The sequence below is a fragment of the Bolinopsis microptera genome, chromosome 1, assembly GCF_026151205.1.
Source record: "Bolinopsis microptera isolate Bmic1 chromosome 1, MBARI_Bmic_1.0, whole genome shotgun sequence".
NCBI lineage: Eukaryota > Metazoa > Ctenophora > Tentaculata > Lobata > Bolinopsidae > Bolinopsis > Bolinopsis microptera.
Window position 1 is genome coordinate 2,930,514 of NC_087072.1, and position 23,077 is coordinate 2,953,590.

General features: G+C 40.3%; 3 protein-coding genes across 3 annotated transcripts; 2 read left to right on the forward strand and 1 right to left on the reverse strand.

Annotated features, from left to right (window-relative positions):
- Window positions 1-8,597: 8,597 nt before the first annotated feature.
- Window positions 8,598-11,279, forward strand: LOC134825951 (uncharacterized). The gene has a single exon (XM_063838158.1). It carries the CDS (start codon window positions 8,598-8,600, stop codon window positions 11,277-11,279), a length of 2,682 nt encoding a protein of 893 aa, XP_063694228.1.
- A 5,441-nt stretch (window positions 11,280-16,720) lies between these two features.
- On the reverse strand, window positions 16,721-20,128 carry LOC134816723 (uncharacterized). Its single transcript, XM_063825705.1, has 9 exons — window positions 19,942-20,128; window positions 19,496-19,725; window positions 19,158-19,272; window positions 18,878-18,983; window positions 18,577-18,684; window positions 18,149-18,279; window positions 17,782-17,950; window positions 17,291-17,432; window positions 16,721-17,092 (listed from the first exon to the last, which is right to left on the reverse strand). Exons 1-9 carry the CDS (start codon window positions 20,050-20,052, stop codon window positions 17,041-17,043), a joined length of 1,164 nt encoding a protein of 387 aa, XP_063681775.1. The 5' UTR covers window positions 20,053-20,128; the 3' UTR covers window positions 16,721-17,040.
- Window positions 20,129-21,402: 1,274 nt separating this feature from the next.
- LOC134826101 (procollagen-lysine,2-oxoglutarate 5-dioxygenase 1-like) lies at window positions 21,403-22,710 on the forward strand. Its single transcript, XM_063838374.1, has one exon. It carries the CDS (start codon window positions 21,403-21,405, stop codon window positions 22,708-22,710), a length of 1,308 nt encoding a protein of 435 aa, XP_063694444.1.
- Window positions 22,711-23,077: the final 367 nt, after the last annotated feature.

The window sequence follows — 23,077 nt, forward strand, 5'->3', positions numbered from 1 at the left end:
ACAATTAAGTCGCATGCCCAGTAAATTGCTAATCAAATGTACGGTACTAATAATACAGTCTACACTTACAGTGTATGAATTCATGAACGAATTTATTAAGGCAGATTGGTAGAACAACGATCGTAAATGATTATTTGTATTAACAGTGGAAAGTGTTCTTAAGGGAGACTGTTGTGCAGCCATGTCGGGAGTTATAAAACACCGAACACGACATTAAAAACACTTTCCAACTACAAAACTTAACCACTAAACCAGCTTTGAGCACCATTTCTAGGTTATGAGACGGCTAAATGATGCGAATAATAAATCCTCAGAGCTCCCAGTACTCTATAACATTAAAAACACTTTCCAACTACAAAACTCAACCACAAAACCAGCTCTGAGCACTATTTCTAGGTTATGAGACGGCTAAATGATGCCAATTATAAATCCTCAGAGCTCCCAGTACTCTATATTAAAAACACTTTCCAACTACAAGTTTGAAACCCAAAGTAAGAAATCGGGATCAAATATGATTGACACGTAACGCGCGCGTATAACATGTGCTTATCCAATGCGAAACTAAAAGTGGTGAAAATGGAAGAATCGACTGTAGAGTGATTTAGCGCGACCGTAGGCTGAACGCGCGCGGCATCTTATCGGCAGCTGCCTAGCTTGTAGCCGCTAACATCACAGCCGCCGCGCTCGCCAAGTGCTGTGGATGATGATTAATCCGCTCCTACTAAATCGCTCGCCCAAATTTTAAGAAAATTCTTGTGAAAAGGCCCTGAGGGTATGAAATCGATCTCACTCGGTGTATTTTCGGACGCTGATTCCGAATCACCCCCCATGACGTAGGGTAAAAATGCTTCCCTGGAGAGTTATGGGCAAAAAACCGTTTTGGTCACGTGACAGGCTAGTAAAACATGAATTCGATTGTTTAGGTCCCAGGTTAGGGTTAGGGTTGTGATAAGGGTTATGGATAGCTTCGGGGTTATGGTTAGGGTTAGGGTTGGGATTAGGGTTTTTTGCCCCACGAAAAACCTCGCCGAACCTCCATGCGGTGTGGGGTGGGTGGCTCGAACGGGAGGTGCATGGGTGTTTTTAACCTATGCAAAGGAAGGGACTAGCCATCTCTACAACAAGGAAAGGCTCTAATAGCCTCTACTAACCTTAGAACCGCAGCATAACCGCTTTTCCCACAGGCAAATAACACCTTTCGCAGGAAACTAACACGCTCACAGGCCCCCACATGACGTGTAACCCCAGAATTTGGTTTTGGATCAGACACTGAAAACAACGATAGAGGAGCGGTCTACACGCTCACAGGCTACCATGTCTCGTGTAACCCCAGGATTTGACACGTTCACAGGCTACCATGTCTCGTGTAACCTTAGGATTTAAACACGCTCACAGGCTACCACGTCTCGTGTAACCCTAGGACTCTAACACTTAACAGACTCTAACACGCTCACAGGCTTCCACGCCTCGTGTACCCCAGGATTTGGTTTTGGATCGGACACTGAAAACAACGATAGACTAGAGGAGCGGTCTACACGCTCACAGGCTACCATGTCTCGTGTAACCCCAGGATTAGACACGTTCACAGGCTACCATGTCTCGTGTAACCCCAGTATTTGGTTTTGGATCGGACACTGAAAACAACGATAGAGGAGCGGTCTACACGCTCACAGGCTACCATGTCTCGTGTAACCCCAGGATTTAAACACGCTCACAGGCTACCACGTCTCGTGTAACCCTAGGACTCTAACACTTAACAGACTCTAACACGCTCACAGGCTTCCACGCCTCGTGTACCCCAGGATTTGGTTTTGGATCGGACACTCAAAACAACGATAGAGGAGCGGTCTACACGCTCAAAGACTACCACGTCTCGTGTAACCCCAGGATTTAACACGATCACAGGCTACCAAGTCTCGTGTAACCTTAGGATTTAACACGCTCACAGGCTACCACGTCTCGTGTAACCCTAGGACTCTAACACTTAACAGACTCTAACACGCTCACAGGCTTCCACGTCTCGTGTACCCTAGGATTTGGTTTTGGATCGGACAGTCAAAACAACGATAAAGGAGCGGTCTACACGCTCACATGCTACCATGTCTCGTGTAACCCCAGGATTGTACACGTTCACAGGCTACCACGCCTCGTGTACCCTAGGATTTTGATTTGGATCGGACACTCAAAACAACGATAGAGGAGCGGTCTACACGCTCACAGGCTACCAAGTCTCGTGTAACCTTAGGATTTAACACGCTCACAGGCTACCAAGTCTCGTGTAACCTTAGGATTTAACACGCTCACAGGCTACCACGTCTCGTGTAACCCTAGGACTCTAACACTTAACAGACTCTAACACGCTCACAGGCTTCCACGTCTCGTGTACCCTAGGATTTGGTTTTGGATCGGACACTCAAAACAACGATAGAGGAGCGGACTACACGCTCACAGGCTACCATGTCTCGTGTGACCCCAGGATTTTACACGTCCAAAGGCTACCACGCCTCGTGTACTTAGGATTTAACACGCTCACAGGCTACCACGTCTCGTGTAACCCTAGGACTCTAACACTTAACAGACTCTAACACGCTCACAGGCTTCCACGTCTCGTGTACCCTAGGATTTGGTTTTGGATCGGACAGTCAAAACAACGATAAAGGAGCGGTCTACACGCTCACAGGCTACCATGTCTCGTGTAACCCCAGGATTGTACACGTTCACAGGCTACCACGCCTCGTGTACCCTAGGATTTTGATTTGGATCGGACACTCAAAACAACGATAGAGGAGCGGTCTACACGCTCACAGACTACCACGTCTCGTGTAACCCCAGGATTTAACACGCTCACAGGCTACCAAGTCTCGTGTAACCTTAGGATTTAACACGCTCACAGGCTACCACGTCTCGTGTAACCCTAGGACTCTAACACTTAACAGACTCTAACACGCTCACAGGCTTCCACGTCTCGTGTACCCTAGGATTTGGTTTTGGATCGGACACTCAAAACAACGATAGAGGAGCGGACTACACGCTCACAGGCTACCATGTCTCGTGTGACCCCAGGATTTTACACGTCCAAAGGCTACCACGCCTCGTGTACTAAGGATTTGGTTTTGGATCGGACACTCAAAACAACGATAGAGGAGCGGTCTACACGCTCACAGGCTACCATGTCTCGTGTAACCCTAGGATTTAACACGCTCACAGGCTACGACGTCTCGTGTAGCCCTAGGACTCTAACACTTAACAGACTCTAACACGCTCACAGGCTTCCACGTCTCGTGTACCCTAGGATTTGGTTTTGGATCGGACACTCAAAACAACGATAGAGGAGTGGTCTACAATGACGTTACAGGAACATTGCATACTCCTACGAGTTGCATGCTAAGATGGCAAGTACGTACGGTACAGGGCTTTAAGTACGTACGGTACAGCTACTTTTAAAGGTACGTACCGTACAGGCCCTAGAGGGTACAGACTTTTTTGGGAAAAATGAAACTTTTTTCAAAGTTAGTGGAGTACTTGCAATGTTCCTTTAGTATTATCATAATTTTATTTGAGGTAGTAGTCGAAGAGGAACATGAATTATTAAGATAGTAAATTAACAGTGAGAGATAAAAATTAACAGTGACAGATAAAATCAGTATCACATTCTAATGTGCTTATTGGAGTAAATAAACACTAGTTTTTCAGCAAGCTGAGGCTTCAGCCTCAGCCTTCTTTTATTCATATAATAAGATATTCATATAATAAGATATTCGTAGTCTCTAAAGTTTGTTTCACACATTAATGAGGATGCGCTAAAAATCGCGTAAACAACATCTGCCAACTTTTTCAACCAACATAATTCAAAGCGCCAAATCCAATGTCACATGGTCCAACCCTTCTTGCTTCTGGAACATTCTTGTACAACTGCTCTAAATTTAATGGTATAAATTGAAATGCAGCGATGAGCGAATTCAGCTTCCATGAAAGTTGTCGTGTGAACGTGGTTTTTGTGCATCTTTTTGCAATTCCAAGCATTGTACCTTTCAGCCCAAGTTTAAAAGTACGTACCGTACAGCTATTTTTAAAGGTACGTACCGTACGTACTTGCCATCTTAGGTTGCATGTAGCAGGCCATGACCGTCCCTGGAAGTCCCTGTCTCCTCATCGTTAACCCGTAAGGGGTTGCACCAGGGGCGGTGGTAACAGAACTTCAAGACTCTCGGAGTCTGTTGTCGATATCTATGTATAATATAATTATGGTATATAATTTGGGAGTCTCTCTCTCTAGCAGCAGGAGTTGGAGAATGGGGACGCGTTGTGAAAGCCACCGCAAGGAAGGCTTACAGTCGACGCCGACCAATCAAAAGAAGAAGGGATTAGGGTTTATGTAAAACCGTTTTGTACGGCTGCAAAACCATAAAAACCAAAGTCACGTGAAATTTTTGGGCGAGCGAATTAGTAAGAGCCTGATTAATCACTCTACACTCGACTGTCACGTGACTTTTTCAATTTGTTCTCTAGCTGGTTCTGAACGACTTTTCGAAACCCTAACCCTCTAATCTGATCCCAACCCTAACCCTAACCCAATCCTTAACAAAAACATATGCTGAAACCCTAACCCTAACGAGAAATTAGACTAACTTCCTTATACGGTCATATCACGTGATCGAGACAGTTTTTCGCCAATATCTCGTCAGGGGAGCATTTTAACCCTATGTCATGGGGGGTGATTCGGAATCAGCGTCCGAAAATACATCGATTGAAGTTGGTTACAACCGTCGGGGGCCCTTTTAGAACAATCTCGAAGATCGACTGTAGAGTGATTTATTAGCACGCTCGAAGTGCTGTGGTGCATTCTCATTGACAATTAAACTTAGTCAAAGATATTTATATACAACTCCTAAATTAAATCAATAATCATGTAGATATGAGTATTCAACATTACTTTGGAAAACAAATTTTTTTGGAAAACAAATTTAAATTTTGGTATTTATTAATAACAATCAAAACATATCATATCATAAAAATAAAGCCGCGCGTTGGTTGACTGCCTCAGTAAGGTGAATAATTTAAGCTTGAAGGTGCCCTGCGCATTTACAGAAACTCGACAACAAATATTTGTCGGCCCATCGACGATTCAGTCGCCGTAACAAAAATGTTTGAACTCAATATTATATTCGACTAATCATACTTTATATTACCTGGGGACCTCAGGCTATTATGTTCATAAACATAGAGATTAGGCGGAATGACAGGCTGAGCGCGGCCCAGTAAACTTTATATTGGTTTAAAAAAAGTAAAAAGATTTTCCTCGATGGGCTGGCATTCGCAACCGCGGTCCGCGAAACGTTTTGAGTACGACAAACGATGACACCACAACCAGCCCTTAATTGATAAGTCCATGGGATAAAATAAGATTTGTAATTTCATATTGCCTATCACCTATCACCTATGTTACTTTACATATACTGCTTATAGTAACACGCTAGCGATCTCGGTCCCCAATAAACGTGTAACCCAACAGAAGGGATTGTGGTAGGACACGTACATTTTTCATTAACACGTGCCCTGATTACCCCCTCCGTTGAGCTAAGGGGAACGTTGATCGCTAGTCTGTAGTCAGATCGTTAATAAATTTTGATTCAAAATTGATTGCCGGGCGATGGTGTCAGTGAGAGACGTTAAGTTAGGTGAACATTGGTACAAAAATATAATAATATATATATATATATATATATATATATATGTTGGAATAATGTTCCAACAGATCTACGAAATCTGCCCGATGTTAAAAGCTTTAGTGATTCGTATAAGAAACAGCTACTCTCATCTATAACAACAGACCCTTATTATACCGTCGACAATTCATATGACAAATTTTACACTGCAATCATAGTCGACGATAACTAAGTATCTTCTATTTCTTTTAAATCTGAGGCATATATAATTGAAGTGTCGAAAGGATATTCCCTTTTTTACCACCTTACCATTCTGATTGATTCTGCACATGACTGACATGTTTTAACTGGAGAAGGGGTTCGCACAGTGGTAGTTTTATAAACCACTTTTAATTTATTGACCTATTATACCTAGTGGTAGTTTTACAGACCACATTTAATTTATTAACTTATTATACTTAGTATTTATTTTTGGTGACTGTATCACCCAGTACAGTTTTAACATTTGATAATTGTACAGTTTATTGACGACACATTGACCGAATGTTATTTTATATTCTAATTTATATACTGGTCATTCCATATAATTTTTAGGTGGAATGACCAGTGATGACGTCAGGCACATCAGCAGAAGCAGGGAGACACAGATTACCCCTGCTGCAGCATCTAACCCTCTACTCATCGTCCCTAAGTTGATCCCTCTCTCACTCATTCTAGCCCTTGCAACATTCAATGTTCGTGGGCTGAGCAAAGAAGTAGACCAACATATATTAGGACGTGACTGTACTCAATATAAATTAGACGTTATAGCCCTTCAAGAAACTAAGATCACTCAGCCATCTGAAGCAATGTTACCCTGTGGCAATAAGTTGATTATCATTGAACAAAAGGATGCCTGTTATGCAGGACTGGGGTTTGTGGTATCAAAGCGGCTAGTACCATACATTGTTCAATATCATCGTGTTAGTGACCGTGTTGCGTGGATAGATTTCAGATTGCCTGTAAAGCACGGTGAACCCGTCATGTTTAGAGCCGTCAATGTGTACTGCCCCACCAACACCAAATCAGAACTCAGACCAGAAATTGTCAGGAAATTGTACAAGCAAGTCAGTTCAGCTATTGTCGTTCCTTCAAGACACGAGTTGTTTGTGATGGGAGATTTCAACGGTAGGCTGGGTAAGCTTGATGACTCAGACTATGTAAATGGTGTGTCAGATTATGTCGGCAGGCACGGTATGGGTAAAAGGAATCACAACGGTCACTACCTTCTCAACTTCATGTGTAGAAACGACTTGTTTGCTGCTAATACTGCCTTCCTTCACCGTGCGAGTCATCGGACCACTTACGAGGGTTTGGTTAATGTCAAAGGTCAGTCTGGTAAAAAGCGTAAAGTGTTTACTCAGATAGATTATATTCTTTGTAAAAGAAGAAGTAAATGTCTGCTCAGAGATGCTAGGTCGCACAACGGTATGGTGTTTAGTTCTGACCATAGGCTTGTAATATGTACGATTGAATTGTCTAAACGCCCCCTGTTCTACGCTAAAGCTCCTAAACGTCCTAAAATGTTTGACACTCGCAGGCTCACATCAGACCCCGATTGTAAACGAACGTATGAACATGACATTGCTAGTAGACTTTCTACTGTAATACCCTCAGGTGATCCCAACAAGGACTTTGCAGTAGTACTGGGTGAAGTTCATAAGTCAGCTGCTGAGACCCTAGGCTACAGGAAGGCTAAGAATAAGTGCTTCTTCTCTAATGACCCTACTGTTGTTGCCCTAGCCGCAGAACGACACGATATACGCCTCGCCCTGGCAAGCACCAACAAGCCCTGTGATAGCTCTGTACTGCGAGGACGGAGAAATAAGCTCGGTAAAGACATCAAAAAGAGACTGAAGGAGCTAGAGTGTGCTAAGGCTGACCAGTTAGCTGAAGAAATTTCATCAACTGACGACACGCGTCAAATGTTCGAAGCTGTGAGATCCTTAGCTAAGACCAAAGAGACAAAGCCTATAGTTGTCCACAATAAGGATGGGTACCCCATTGGTACAGACCTCGCTAAAGCTGAAATACTCCGCGATTGGTATGAAGAACAGCTGACTGGAGATGAACCTGCCCTTGATCCGTTTGAAGGTCCCCCTTCTCCCCTCGACTGCCCTATCACAGAATATGAGGTAAAAACCGCTGCTAAACGCCTCAAGAACGGTAAAGCCAATGGACCTGACAATACCCCCAATGAGCTCCTCAAGTATGGTAGGAGTGCGCTATGTGTCCATTACGCCAAAATCATCAACACCTGCTTTGAAGAGAACCTGTTCCTTGACGCTGTCGGAGAATGTTTCATCACCCCTCTTCAAAAGCCTGGCAAGACTCCTGGTGAACTGAAAAGCCTCAGACCCCTGACACTATGTAACTGTGCTCGTAAGCTGCTATCCCTCATTACACTCAGGAGAATTGAAGCAAAGGTAGACGCTTACACAGGTCCATGGCAAGCTGCCTACAAGCAGAAGAGAAGCTGTGGAGACCTGGTATGGTGTCACCGTATGTTGATCAGCATCGTAAAAGAAAGAGAGTGGTCTTTCCACAAGATGGGCCTAGACATGTCCAGTGCCTTCGATACTATCAGTAGGCAGACTGTGCTCAACCTCCTAGAGGACGCAGGGTGCACAAGAGATGAGATCAGACTAGTGAGATTCCTCCTAAGCAACACCAAGATCAAGGTGCGAGTCAACAACGCTACCTCCCTTGAATTCATCAGCACCAATGGAGGACCCCAAGGTGATAGTGTTTCAGGCCTCTGTTTCACAATCACTCTAGCTGGTGCTAGAACATTGGTACAAAAATATAATAATATATGCCTGACGTCATCGTGTTAGTGACCGTGTTGCGTGGATAGATTTCAGATTGCCTGTAAAGCACGGTGAACCCGTCATGTTTAGAGCCGTCAATGTGTACTGCCCCACCAACACCAAATCAGAACTCAGACCAGAAATTGTCAGGAAATTGTACAAGCAAGTCAGTTCAGCTATTGTCGTTCCTTCAAGACACGAGTTGTTTGTGATGGGAGATTTCAACGGTAGGCTGGGTAAGCTTGATGACTCAGACTATGTAAATGGTGTGTCAGATTATGTCGGCAGGCACGGTATGGGTAAAAGGAATCACAACGGTCACTACCTTCTCAACTTCATGTGTAGAAACGACTTGTTTGCTGCTAATACTGCCTTCCTTCACCGTGCGAGTCATCGGACCACTTACGAGGGTTTGGTTAATGTCAAAGGTCAGTCTGGTAAAAAGCGTAAAGTGTTTACTCAGATAGATTATATTCTTTGTAAAAGAAGAAGTAAATGTCTGCTCAGAGATGCTAGGTCGCACAACGGTATGGTGTTTAGTTCTGACCATAGGCTTGTAATATGTACGATTAAATTGTCTAAACGCCCCCTGTTCTACGCTAAAGCTCCTAAACGTCCTAAAATGTTTGACACTCGCAGGCTCACATCAGACCCCGATTGTAAACGAACGTATGAACATGACATTGCTAGTAGACTTTCTACTGTAATACCCTCAGGTGATCCCAACAAGGACTTTGCAGTAGTACTGGGTGAAGTTCATAAGTCAGCTGCTGAGACCCTAGGCTACAGGAAGGCTAAGAATAAGTGCTTCTTCTCTAATGACCCTACTGTTGTTGCCCTAGCCGCAGAACGACACGATATACGCCTCGCCCTGGCAAGCACCAACAAGCCCTGTGATAGCTCTGTACTGCGAGGACGGAGAAATAAGCTCGGTAAAGACATCAAAAAGAGACTGAAGGAGCTAGAGTGTGCTAAGGCTGACCAGTTAGCTGAAGAAATTTCATCAACTGACGACACGCGTCAAATGTTCGAAGCTGTGAGATCCTTAGCTAAGACCAAAGAGACAAAGCCTATAGTTGTCCACAATAAGGATGGGTACCCCATTGGTACAGACCTCGCTAAAGCTGAAATACTCCGCGATTGGTATGAAGAACAGCTGACTGGAGATGAACCTGCCCTTGATCCGTTTGAAGGTCCCCCTTCTCCCCTCGACTGCCCTATCACAGAATATGAGGTAAAAACCGCTGCTAAACGCCTCAAGAACGGTAAAGCCAATGGACCTGACAATACCCCCAATGAGCTCCTCAAGTATGGTAGGAGTGCGCTATGTGTCCATTACGCCAAAATCATCAACACCTGCTTTGAAGAGAACCTGTTCCTTGACGCTGTCGGAGAATGTTTCATCACCCCTCTTCAAAAGCCTGGCAAGACTCCTGGTGAACTGAAAAGCCTCAGACCCCTGACACTATGTAACTGTGCTCGTAAGCTGCTATCCCTCATTACACTCAGGAGAATTGAAGCAAAGGTAGACGCTTACACAGGTCCATGGCAAGCTGCCTACAAGCAGAAGAGAAGCTGTGGAGACCTGGTATGGTGTCACCGTATGTTGATCAGCATCGTAAAAGAAAGAGAGTGGTCTTTCCACAAGATGGGCCTAGACATGTCCAGTGCCTTCGATACTATCAGTAGGCAGACTGTGCTCAACCTCCTAGAGGACGCAGGGTGCACAAGAGATGAGATCAGACTAGTGAGATTCCTCCTAAGCAACACCAAGATCAAGGTGCGAGTCAACAACGCTACCTCCCTTGAATTCATCAGCACCAATGGAGGACCCCAAGGTGATAGTGTTTCAGGCCTCTGTTTCACAATCACTCTAGCTGGTGCCTGCTACCACCTGCGTGCCGTGACGCTGCGCCCAACCCCTCCTATTAGTCCTAGCGGCATGCCTGAAGAAGATGCCTACTCTGATGACATCGACTATCTTGGTGAAGACAAAGATGCTCTAGAAGCCCTCCTCCCTGTCGCTACTAAGGTGTTCAAAGAGTGGAATCTGAATATTAATGAATCAAAGACAGAGTTTGTACACGTCTACATAGCTGGGAAAGATGAGGTCATGGATGATGGTAAACCCCTTAGAATGAATGAAGAATGGTGCAGTAGCAAGTTGTTGGGTTCTCTGCTAGAAAGTAGGAAAGATGTCACCAGAAGAATCATGTTAGCCAATGTAGCATTCCAGAACTTCAAGAAGGTCTGGTGCCAGAGTAAGATCCCCCTACAGAAGAAGCTGAAGGTCTATGAGGCCCAAGTAGTATCTATCCTCATGTATAACTCTAGTTGCTGGGGAATGCCTAAATCGTACTGGGACAAACTAGATGCATGTCACCGTAACCACCTCAGAAAGATCATGAATGTCAGCTGGCCACGCAGTATGATGTCCAAAGATACCCTATACAAACAGAGTAACTCTACCCCTATGTCTGAGCGTGCTGAGTTATCTAGGTGGAAGATGCTAGGACACATACTGAGGAGCGATGAAAGATCACCAGCTCAAGCTGCGCTGTGCTTTGCTGTCGAGATGTGTAGTGAAGTTGGTAGACTCGGGGCTCACAGACGTAACCTCCTACACCACCTGAAGGTTGACCTCTGGAAGCGTTTCATCTTGCTGGAGTCGTATGATGATATTCTTCATTTGAGAGAACTTGCTAGTAACCGTGGTTATTGGAGTAAATTGTTCGACTTTATACTTGAGTACAAGTCAATTTGACTTTTGGGACATATAATCTTACAAAGGATCACGTTTAGGTTCTAAATTATTTTAGGATTGTTGACATTTGTAAGATTGACATGTTTGATAATAATTTATATACTAGATATTTTATTTATTTTCCAACAGACGACAACTTCCTGTTTTTTTTCCTTCTATATTAGTTACTCATATCTCTTGTACAGACTGTTCTACAAGGACATTGACAGATGATACTCATATTAGGCATTCATTATTGCATCTAAATTATTTCACTTGCATTAGGTTTAGAAATTTATTCTCTGGTTAACAGATTTCAAATGTTTAATTAATTTGTAGTATGACAGTATATAAGAAGTTATTTAATTTTGCTTGGGCTGTTGTGTTGACTGAAACAACACACCAGTGTCTTCTCAATCTACAGATGACATGTTATGCTATCTATAAATGGAGTATAACATGGAGAATGATAATAAACTGTGATCCCGGAAAAACTGAACTAATTGGATTCGGAACTGCAGAAAACGATGAAACGCTTCTTCCATTGTCATTTCGTCTTGGTAGCAACGAGATCAAATTCGTCGAAAAGACCAAAGTACTAGGCTTGATAATGGATAGAAAGCTCACCTACATCGAGCACGCAAAGGATATTAACAGAAAGATACTTGGCCGGTGGGCTACAATATGCAAGTATACAAACCGCAACTGGGGATTCAGACAACATGTCATTGTAAGGCTAATTGAAGTTCTCATATATTCACGGATCCACTATGCTGGAACTGTCTGGATCAATAATAGAAGTATCAAAGAAATTGAAAGCGCTTGGTATAGGACTATAAAAGCAGCTTTGGGTGCAGTGTTCAATGTAAGACTAACTACAGCTGAAATGATACTTGGTGTGTTGCCACTCAACATATCAAACAAAGTGAACTCAGTGAAGCACATCCTTAAACTGAATATATTCCCGAATAAAGAGGATCCACTGAAACACCTTATTGATGACCAAATGAAATCAGGCAGTTACAGCGCACTAACTGGAAAAGTAAAAGATGTATTTCAGTTTCTATTGTGGAAATCTTCGATACTTCCTGAACACTTCACTAATGAGGATCTAAAAATCATAAATAACCATGATCTAGAAAAACTCACCAGTCTATCAATAAAAGGATGCAGCTACAGTAAATCAGTGATGAAACATTACAGTGAACAGCTTTGGCAATCGTCCATAAACAGCCAGTACCAGCTGGAAGGGTATACAGAGGCACCTACAGTGAGCGCCACAAAGCTCAAGTTTCCGCCCAAAACATCAAGGCAACTTGAAACCTTGTTTCTAAGCTTGTTCTATCCGAACAACATAATGAATGAATTTCTTCACCGCTTCAAAAGCAGTAAATTTGATTCTCCACTGTGTGATTGTAGGCGAGGGGCTCAAAATTCACTTCACCTGCTTACCGACTGTCCTGATGTACAAGCAGATAAAAGGAACAAAATGAGTGAGCTTCTTGAAAGACACCCTTTCCACAACATCAAAAACCAAGGCTATGGTGGGAACTCAATGTTGATATCATGGAGCAGACTTCGTGAGTTCTTTGATCTAGCACTGGAAATAACAAAGGATGCAGAAGAATTCCTTCAAATAGAGATAAAACTTTAAACAGTTGATTATATTCCAACTACCATAACTCCACCATCCCTATGATTAGTGAGCCGGGTTCAATGTTAGACCGGACGAAGCATATATTTCATGAGCCGGGGTCAATGTTAGACCGGACGAAGATATGGCTACATCTCAACAGTGGATAACACAGCAGAGGTTCTATTACAGTTAAATTCTGTTACCTGAACTCAACTTAACAGTTCTAATATTATAGCATATACTATAATATTATGAAGATATTTTGTGTCAAAATGAGGCTGTTTAATCATTCTTACACACCAAAGGTTGTTGTGTGTTTTTTAATTAATTTATTATTGTTTAAAAGTTTATATTGAGAATTTCATACAGTAGTCTATAGACCAATTAAATTATTTACTGGTCACATATATGTGGTTTTAGAATTATATAATGACATTGAACGAACTTATTTATTGCGAATTTAAAGGATTGCTAGTATTTTATTTATTTGTTTTCACTTCTGCACGTTTAGGCAGTTGCTCTTGTGACCAGAGTTTTAGAGTTATATATATATATATGTGTTGACTGTTGGGGTTTAGTGGTGGTATGGAATTTGAATTTTATATAAATTTACACTATGAGGTTGGGGCATTTTGCATAGTAAATATGGTTACTACTCCTATATATCATATTATTTGATTGGTATTCGATTTCTGATTATTCCCCTAGGAATATGATTATTATATCTCAATTTGGCTTTAGGTAGGGTGCCCCACTAAAAGAACTGGATTCTTCCAGGAAGCATCCCGTGCACAGAGCTTGGTCTACATATATATATTAAATTATTAACCATTCATTCTGTATGTGCACGAAAATTTATTTCAATCAATAGCAGTTTATCTCTAAGTTACAATCACTATTTGTTAAAGTATACAAACAGTTCCATTCAAAAGAACAAAGTCCGAGAGCAGAGAGAAGATTTGGAGACTTGGAGACTTGATTTGATTTGATTTTACACGCATATGTGGGGTTTACATTTGGTATTAGTAATTTTAGGGTTCGACCGAAATTGTTGGTCGGTTAGTTTTCTTAATAGGGAGCAGTCACTGTCATTAGAATTATCAGATTAGGAGCAACAATTAGAATCTAATTTTGTGACATTACATATTGTGGCCCAGAAATCAGTGAAACCTAGAATGTTGTTTTTGATAATTTTGTTCTATTCCCTCTCTTCTCTTGCAAAATTGGAGGCTACCTTTCACTTAGACACGATTCATTTACAGATACAACAGCAAAACTCCTTACTACTTATACTGTTTTAACGATGTTGAAACAGAACATCAACTTCTGTCCGTCCCACACACACTAAATTTATCCAATGGAACAAATAGACAAGGTGGAGCTAGACTGGACATCAGCGCGAGATCGTTCTGGTCGTCGTTGCGTCGCATCGCGTTGGACAGGGCATTCACAGATGTAAGGGTACTTCACCCTCAAGCCCAGTTCAACAAGAAAACAACAAATTTTTCAAGAAAACAACACATTTTTATTTAAATTAATTATAGCAACAATAGCGGCGATAAGTGATTTGGATCTTAACCTGATCAACACTCCTAAACCTTAAACAGGCCATGGAGTGCTTGTTAAGTAAAATACAATTTTTTAAGTAAAATAAAATTTTTATTTTCCACAGAAGAATGAATACATATTGAATTATAATGTTAGGTGGGGCCGGGTCTAGACTGCTTTTTGTTGTGATGTAAATTTCTGGATTTTATCTTTATCTATTGAATTGGTTTATTCATTTTTCGAGGGTGTCTATCCTTCTAGCTAGAAAATTACCATTGCTGAAATTACCATTATAGCAACAACTTGAAAAACTTTAAAAGTTATTCTATTACCAAGGCTACTTGCACGCCTTTGGTGTTCAGTACCACAGGAGGTTTCACAATTCCTGGCTTCACAATTCCTGAAACATCTCACAGAAAAGATCAGCCTTAAGAAAGGCCAAAGATACTGTGATGTGATGTCATTTGTCAGGCGCAGACGATGCTTTGATCTGCTCAGAACTTGTATAATATCAATTCAGAGGTTCCAGAACTCTTACACCCGCTGCAATAAATGATTTGGACCTCAACCTAATCAACACTCCTAGTACTTCTTAAAAGGTCAGGGAGTGCTTGTTGGGTGAGGGTCTGAACTGCTTGTTGTAGTGATGTGAGCTTGTGAATGTGTGAACTTTATTTTAATTAACCAATTCGTATATTGTAAAGGGTTTTTTCTACCCTGGCTTTTAAAACTTTTTATTGCATTTATTGTATCGGTTTTTATTTTTCGAAGGTGTCCAACCTTATAGCTGGACAATGACCGCAGTGGCGTAACGCTGCCCCGGCCACCCTCAGGGGGCGCCAATAAGGCGCCCTTTCTCAACGAAAAGTCGCCCCTGGTGTATTCCCCTGTCCAATTTAGCGCTCAGTCGGTGTGAAAAAAATTTTTGGGGTCCTTTTTTTGCTCCAGGGGCGCAAAAAAGCTGTAGGGGTGCCAAAAAAAGGTACCCTTTTTTTTTTGTTTTGTTTTAGGGACACAAAAAATTTGGGCGACTTTTTCGAGCCGCCGGGGGGCGCCAAGTTAAATCAGCCACTAACGTTACGCCACTGAATGACCGTTGCTATTTTATTCACTTAATTTTTAGAATTCGCAACAATATTGCTTCGCCCCACTACTAGTTATTACTATAATCTGCTGATCTGACCATTGACCAATTGTCTTTATCACACTAAATATTTTTGTAGTAAAACAAAGTGGTGTATAAGGGGTTTCCATTGAAAAACTTTTTATGCAAAAAAAACTTTGGTTTATTACTCACCTCAGATCTACTGTAATCATTTAAAAATTTCGTTTGGTCCATTCAATTTCTGCCACAATGGGCACTGATAGGATTCCTTAAAAGGTTATTTAAAATATGCTCAGCATGGCTTTAAAAAGCCATGCTGAGCATATTTTAACGTTTAACCAATTTAATTCAAAGCCAACTCGATTCCCAAAGCTTCGAGGCTCTTACTCATTCAGGGACTGTGTGACGATCATGTGATCCACCATGTCAGCTGATCACCCCATGAACTGATTAGATGACTGTTACCCAGGTGCATGCTGACGAATAGAGTCAGCCGATAAGGCTAGTCAGATTAGGTACCCAATCAGCAATTTTGATATATCAATTAAAATTAAATGATCATATTCGGTTCTTTGTTTTTGATTTAAATTTAATTTAGCAAAGTAGATGAACCTCACGGCTCACAATATCAGAGAATTGATAAATTATACTAAGTGGATTGAACTTAGGAAGTCAAAGTCTCAGGAGATGCTAATTACTGTCTCTATTATTATCCAGTAGCTTTACTATCCCAATTCCTGGCTCCCAGGGTGTTTTTATCAGCAACCATAATCGCTAATAGTTGCCTGCAATTTCAACTGTTTGTAAAAGATGACAGTAAACTATCGACATCTATTGTTAACTGCAGTTGCTATTTAGCGCTTGATTGTGCTTGATGTTGGGTTTTAACTGACCAGTGCAGTATAGCATTGGGTAGTCTTAGCACAATGGCCCATTTACTAATCCCATTAGATGACATGGGCAACAAGGACAGCTTTGAAGGATTTAATCTGTTGGCCCTCAGCCCTTTTGTCTACAAATTTACTCCTATTTCATGCCAATCAATAATAGATGCTATTTGTATCACTGTGATTTTGAATTTATTCATCGAAGTTTAAAGGAAAATGTTGTCAGTGCAAACCATTGAAGGGATCTAAGTAAGACGTGACAACACAAGAAAGACATTTTAGTTTTCAATTAATAATTGGACATTAGTTTGAAGCTATTTCCAAGTTGAGCCTAGCTGAAATTATTTTAATTATATGAAACATAAATATTGATACTGGTTTTTTAATTAAAATAAAAATACTAGATAATCATAATACTAGATAATCATAATTTTTTGATTTTAAACGAATATTTACTGTCAGTACAATGTCAAGAATGATTAACGAAGCAGTTTTATCAATTGAACATTTAAAGCTAACAAGTATATTTGATAGGTGCTTTGTTTACTGACAGTTAAAAGTATTTGTCTGATAATCATTGCAAAATAACAGTCTTTTTCAAGTCCTTTAGACGCTGCTTTGGTACTGTAATTCTTCGGTCACTTTGGTCAACTTGTTCCTGTGCAATTTTATAATGTTAATTAGTAATTGGACGCTTATCAAGGTAATGACGTTTCCTTTTTACTTCTTTTTTTGAACATTTTGGACATCTGAAATCTGAAATCTAAAAAGCCTATCGTTTGTTTTTTTAAAATTTTGATATTTTGGAATTAATAGTACTGAAAAACAATAGGCTGCAAAGTGCGAAACCACTTACAGTAGAGTAGCTAATTTATCATAATGCTCAGAATTTCCACCAAAAGTTTTGAAGTCATTTCTTTCCTGTCCAGATGAATTCAATGGATGTGTTTCTCCTGAGTAAAATCCCACAGAATTTCCGTTGAAGCAATTCGAATTCCCTAGAAATACAATTAAATCATTATAATCAAAATGTTTGTCTGAGGCTATATAAATTATAATCTGTTCGAACAGAAAACTTCGTCATATCAGTATTAGTATGTTGCAATCTGAAACCTTAAATCTGGTCCTTGTGGATCCATGCCTGACTTGGAGCCTAAAATGCACTGCATGTATTTGTATTCACCTTGGCTTTCCCTTGATATTTACCCTACAATAGTTCATTCAGACTATACCATCATTCACTATTGTAGCTTTGATAGAGGTTGACTCAGTTGATAAATAATATTATCAACCTAATTTTCTTCGTGTAATCCTCTAATATATTAAAATTAAATAGTGTCCTTGTACCTGCAAGATGTCCATGATTTCTACAGAAATTGAGAGCATTAGGTTGTATCGGGAGAAATTCTGGAACTATAACCTCAGGTGATCTCAATAACATGCGAAACTGGCTTGATAGTTTACGATCTCTTCCATGTCTTGGAATTGCCAGCAATCTCTGCAACCTATACTCAACCTAGAGTTTGGAACTTTCAGCGCTGCTGTCATGTTTTGTATAATCGGTATCAAATTAAAACTACCTATTTATACGAAATATTGATTACTTGAATGAAAAAAAAAAACTTTCCGTTTTGTCAATAGTGGATCTAAATTTATGATCATACCTATGAAGCCTAGTGTAGTATTTGTAAGTAGTAATATTAATAGTCTATACCTCGTAGGCTGGTTGTCCTGAGCAAGCAACTCCCTCAGCAATATCTGTTTCGGTGAGGAACATTTTGATTTCATTACGCAACAATGCACGTTCTTCTCTTGCATGTTCCCTCAGCAGGCTAACCAGACTCTCTGAATTTTAAATTCCTTGTTGATAAGAGATATTGGCAGAAATTATAATGAAGTTTTGATATTTAGTTTTTGTTTTGGAGAAAGATTAGACTTGGGCGTTGTTTTTTGACTATCCCTTGTTTGGAACTTTTATTTAATAATTAATAATATTGATACTTACCTATTTAGTGATGTGATTGATTGGAATTTATAAGCTCTCAGGATCTGTCTATAATATAATTAATATTGCTTTGATACTTTAGCTACTCAAACTTTTTACCACTGATACTATCTAACCTACTCTGTAATAAATATTACCTTTAAATGGAGTGTAATCTCGAGCAAAAACTCTGGTGAGAACGTAGTAACAACCATTGACAATGTTCTCACACAGTCCTGTGCAAGTCCTCATTTTGGGGAACATCCCTGCAAGCAGAAATAGTTCGTTATCAGAAACAGTTTATTTTTAGGAAACGTTCATTTTCAGACATTTTACCCGATTTTACGGCGGCTTTAGTTACTGTTATGTCGTCATACTGTTATGACATCATACTGTTTCGTCATGCTATCTTCATATTAAATTTTTTACTGCTTTATTGTTTAATTTATAAATTCTCACCTCCTGCTCCACAAGAGTTGCAGCTGTGACTGTTAAACAATCCGTTTTTGAGTGCATGGTCGAAACACTTTTCACTAAGTGGGAAGTTGAGAATTTCCTTCTTTATCTGTAGAATTGTAAAGAAAGATTAAATCAAGATTACACGAGTCAAATACATAACACCAGATAAAGAATGCGATTGCAAGTTGAAGGTATATTTTGCATTTAAACCTACTGACTCATTGAGGAACTCATTTTGATCTATTTGATGTCACGTGACTAAATATTGAACATTGTTTACCTCGTCAGCCACTACTAGAGCACGGTAGATCGCATGTGACTTTTCCATTTTCAACTGTGTATTTCTGATAAAGCTTCCAATGAAAGCTGTCCTCTTACATTCGTCACTTATAAAGCTGAAAACGTTTTAACGTTTTAAGAATGACCGGATCATGATTATTTATATGTAGACTGACAAAACATATTATATTCTGCGGTTATTGTAATAACAAGAATATGAGTGTTGAACTTAATTACAAACGAAGATTATGATAGGGACCCGTCTATAATCCATAATACCTTATCTGAAATGCACCCTTTGTAATAAGACTTAACGTTTAGATAGGCCGTATCACTAACCTAGTCACGCCCATTTTCCTGATGAGTTCATAATCCACCAATACCTCACTGTCAAACCGCCCACTCTTTGCAGCTGCTTCAACGTTGGCTGGTATCGCGTATCGAGGGGTGTCAGAATAAAACAGGTCGAAGAATATTTTGTTGGGATGGTCGTGATTTAACTTGTCCGAAATTTCTTCTGTTGTTTTCTCGTAGAACTTTGCTTTTACAACTTCCAGCAATTTTGATTCCTGATTTAATTGATTTAATAATCCACCAATAATCTTTGTTTGAACTTATATTGAAACAAATATTTTAAGTAATAAACTAATTCGGTAGAAACATTTTATAGAAAGAACTATCCCAACTTCATCTAATGGCTTTTGTCTCGGCACAGATTAAATGGATTTACCAGTATTTAGGTATTTAGTACATTCGCCAAATTTAATTAAAACAAATTCATTTACCTCATCTTGTGAGCAACAGTCCTTTTTACACACAAACCCCGGTGTTATTCCCCCACAGTTAGCATCTACTGTGACGAGAAAGGAGAGCAATGCTATACTCCAAATTATCATCCCAATTTAGCTACTTGCAACGAAATCCAACTCAAACTGCACGAAATGAATATATCAAGTATGTTTAAAGCAAGAGTTTGCAAGCAGTTGCCGTCTCGCGTAAAGTGCTTCAAGGAAACATTTTAATCAATGTAGCATCTGAAGTATACTTCATTTAACACTCATGCTTGTGAAACAAATAATCCTGCTCTGTGTAAGTCCTTTACAGATCGTGTGTGATAATATGTCTTATATTGTGCACGTTGAATGTAATTATTTAAGTCTTTTAATGTTAAATCATTTATATACAGTGCTGTAATGGTTGTATTAAGTCATAACCATAACGTTTATTTTGTAGTCAAAATTATCCGATATTTCATGTTTTGAAAGTTTTCCTGAATAAATTATACTGTATAAATTATACTGTATAAATTATACTGTATAAATTATACTGTATAAATTATACTGTATAAATTATACTGTATAAATTACAGATTTAACCTCATGTCTATTCCACTAGGATTATGAGATGAAGTCCACATCGAGCTTTGTAATCCTGCTTGCTTGCTTTATAGTAAGTTCGGAGGGAAACTCTTTGAAGTTTGTGACAGTAGACACAGCACCGTACGATGGAATCAAACGTTTTCTCTGGAGTGCTAATGTCTCTGGAATAGAGGTCGATGTTTTAGAGAAACCAACGAATAATGAGTCAGATCTATCTGCGGTTTCGGGGTTCATCCAGCAGATCGACTCGAAGTCTACGACCAGTGTCCTGTACTGTGACAGTAAATTTCTGTCTGTTGCCGGAACAACGTCTGAAATCATGGAAAGATGGAAGGGTACTGGAATAGACGTTCTTATTGACTTGTCTGTTCAAAATGAGCATTTGGACCTCAAATGTATTCTGGGTGAATCTGGTAACGTGCTTCAAATATTGCAAAAGCTGAAGGAACTTGAGGGAATCGCTGTGCCCTCTGACACAGTTGATGATATGTTAGAAAGACTGTGGAGTGATTTGAACTTCAAAGTAGGACAAGACACAGGTAGCTGGGTGTTCCTGAATCTGGAAAAGTATCCTAATATGGTGGGCTACACTTCCGATCACACCAAGTTCTACAACTTTGAAACACGTGACACACCTCCCATTTTACTGGGCTCCACATCCTCCTACAATATCTTTACTCGCCTAACTAACTATGTGCCAGGTGTTTTTGACTTAGAGAAATTAGCTCTCAGAGCTGAAAGAAAGCGAGTCGACGGAGGCTCAGAGTATCGACCATATACTCATTTCGCTCCTGATTACATTAGAGGTAAACAACGAGCAATCTACGACCATTTCAGGCCCAAGAGAATAACGGAACAACTGATGTGATGGTAACCGCTCTTTTCATCAAAGAGGACACTCCTTTGTTAGACATGGCGATAGACAGGTTTCAGTCTTTGGTATGGCTTTCCAAGAAGCGAGTGATAGTAATCTTCAACAGACTGAAGCACAGGGATCACGTGATTAACGAGTTTGTGGAAGGTTACAAAGGGAAGACCAGGCAGATGGGTTTTAGAGTTTACAATTCTAGTTCCCCCGAGGTAAAGTCTGACAGAGCCATGTACGATACCGTCAACAAAACTTGTGTGGAGTTTAACTGTACTTGGATTTGGCATCAAGACAGTAACGTGTTAGCAGTGAACAACGAAGGTATCAGGAAACTGGTTCTATTCAACGTGTCTGTCATTGCTCCGTTGGTGGTGAATGATCTCAATGATGCAGACCCAACTGTTAACTTCTGGGGTGACACTGTGGCTAATGGCTTTTACAAGAGGTCTCCGGACTACAAAGATCTCTCTCAACGGCAAACTAGCGGATTGTTTGTTGTACCATATGCCAGTGGTGCTTACCTTGTTAAAGCCGAGGTGATGAAGGACTTGACCTTCTTCCATGCATCTTACAATGACCGTAATAGTGATATTGTTTTCTGCAACTCCATCCGAAAATCAGGCCATCTTTATTTCTTTAATTCTGACTCTGCTGATTTTGTGTTCCTCAACGGGCGTACAGATGAGACTGTACCCTACCCCTTGATGGAGCACTTCCCAGATAACAAAATAGCGTTTTACTTGAGTTTCTACATGAAGTGGGATCACCACAGACAGAGAGACTGGGATTACACAAAAGCCACCCCAGTTCAGAATCCTTGTGAGGACGTCTACGTTTTGGAGCTCTTCTCAGAAAAATTCACTAAAGTTATGAAACAAGCAGCATCCCACTCTGGTAAGTGGGCCTCTAGATCCTGGACAGAAGGATGGAATGTTCTGGAAACTCTGGCATTCAAAGACCTTGGTTACGAAAAAGGGTGGGAGATGTTCAGCACAGATTATCTTCCGACAATTACTCACCGTAAGTTTGCAGGTTACGAGTCTGAGGGTAACCCACTTCAAGCCTTTGTTATGAGGATGAGTAACTCAAGTCTAGCAACAGGAGCTCTGGAGGGTAACGGAGTCTACACTGTGCTCATCTCACTATCAGAAGGTGATGGGGAGAGTAACGTATACTTTAATGATCACTGCAAGGTTAGTGTCAAGCCTGGGGATTTCCTTATCTTCCCATCTCGTCTTACTAACCGGGTCAGGTTTGTTCCTCCTAAAAGTGGGGAGGTGATGAACATTATCTCCTTCTATAAGTAATTTATAGTGCTGTACCAGAAAAGTTGTCTTTTCATTCATTGCATGATTCTATTGAATAGATCTGTTGAATCTCATGACTATCTTTACATAATATGCAATGTGCCTGCACATCACGAAAATTTTGTCGACAAATTAAGTTCTCAGGTACGCTATCTAAGTATCTAAGATCATTTTGACTTTTTTAATCTTCATGAGAGGGTTTTATTTTTATACTTAAATGTTTTATATTTCATAACTATGGGCTTTTATATTTCATACCAGCTTTTATAAAAATATTGAGTTATCAATAACAATTTACTGTAATGCTTTATATAATTATTCTGTATTGTAAATACTTATAACTTATAGGGAGTGATATGATATAATC

Excerpts from the sequence above, each read along its gene's own strand:
- LOC134825951 (XM_063838158.1), top strand. The coding sequence starts at position 8,598 with ATGTTTAGAGCCGTCAATGTGTACTGCCCCACCAACACCAAATCAGAA.
- LOC134826101 (XM_063838374.1), top strand. The coding sequence starts at position 21,403 with ATGGTAACCGCTCTTTTCATCAAAGAGGACACTCCTTTGTTAGACATG.
- LOC134816723 (XM_063825705.1), bottom strand. The coding sequence starts at position 20,052 with ATGATAATTTGGAGTATAGCATTGCTCTCCTTTCTCGTCACAGTAGAT. Across the intron at positions 19,726-19,941 it reads ACTGTTGCTCACAAGATGAG|GAATCAAAATTGCTGGAAGT; the intron begins GTAAATGAATTT and ends CAATTAAATCAG. Across the intron at positions 18,984-19,157 it reads CTCTAGTAGTGGCTGACGAG|ATAAAGAAGGAAATTCTCAA; the intron begins GTAAACAATGTT and ends ACAATTCTACAG.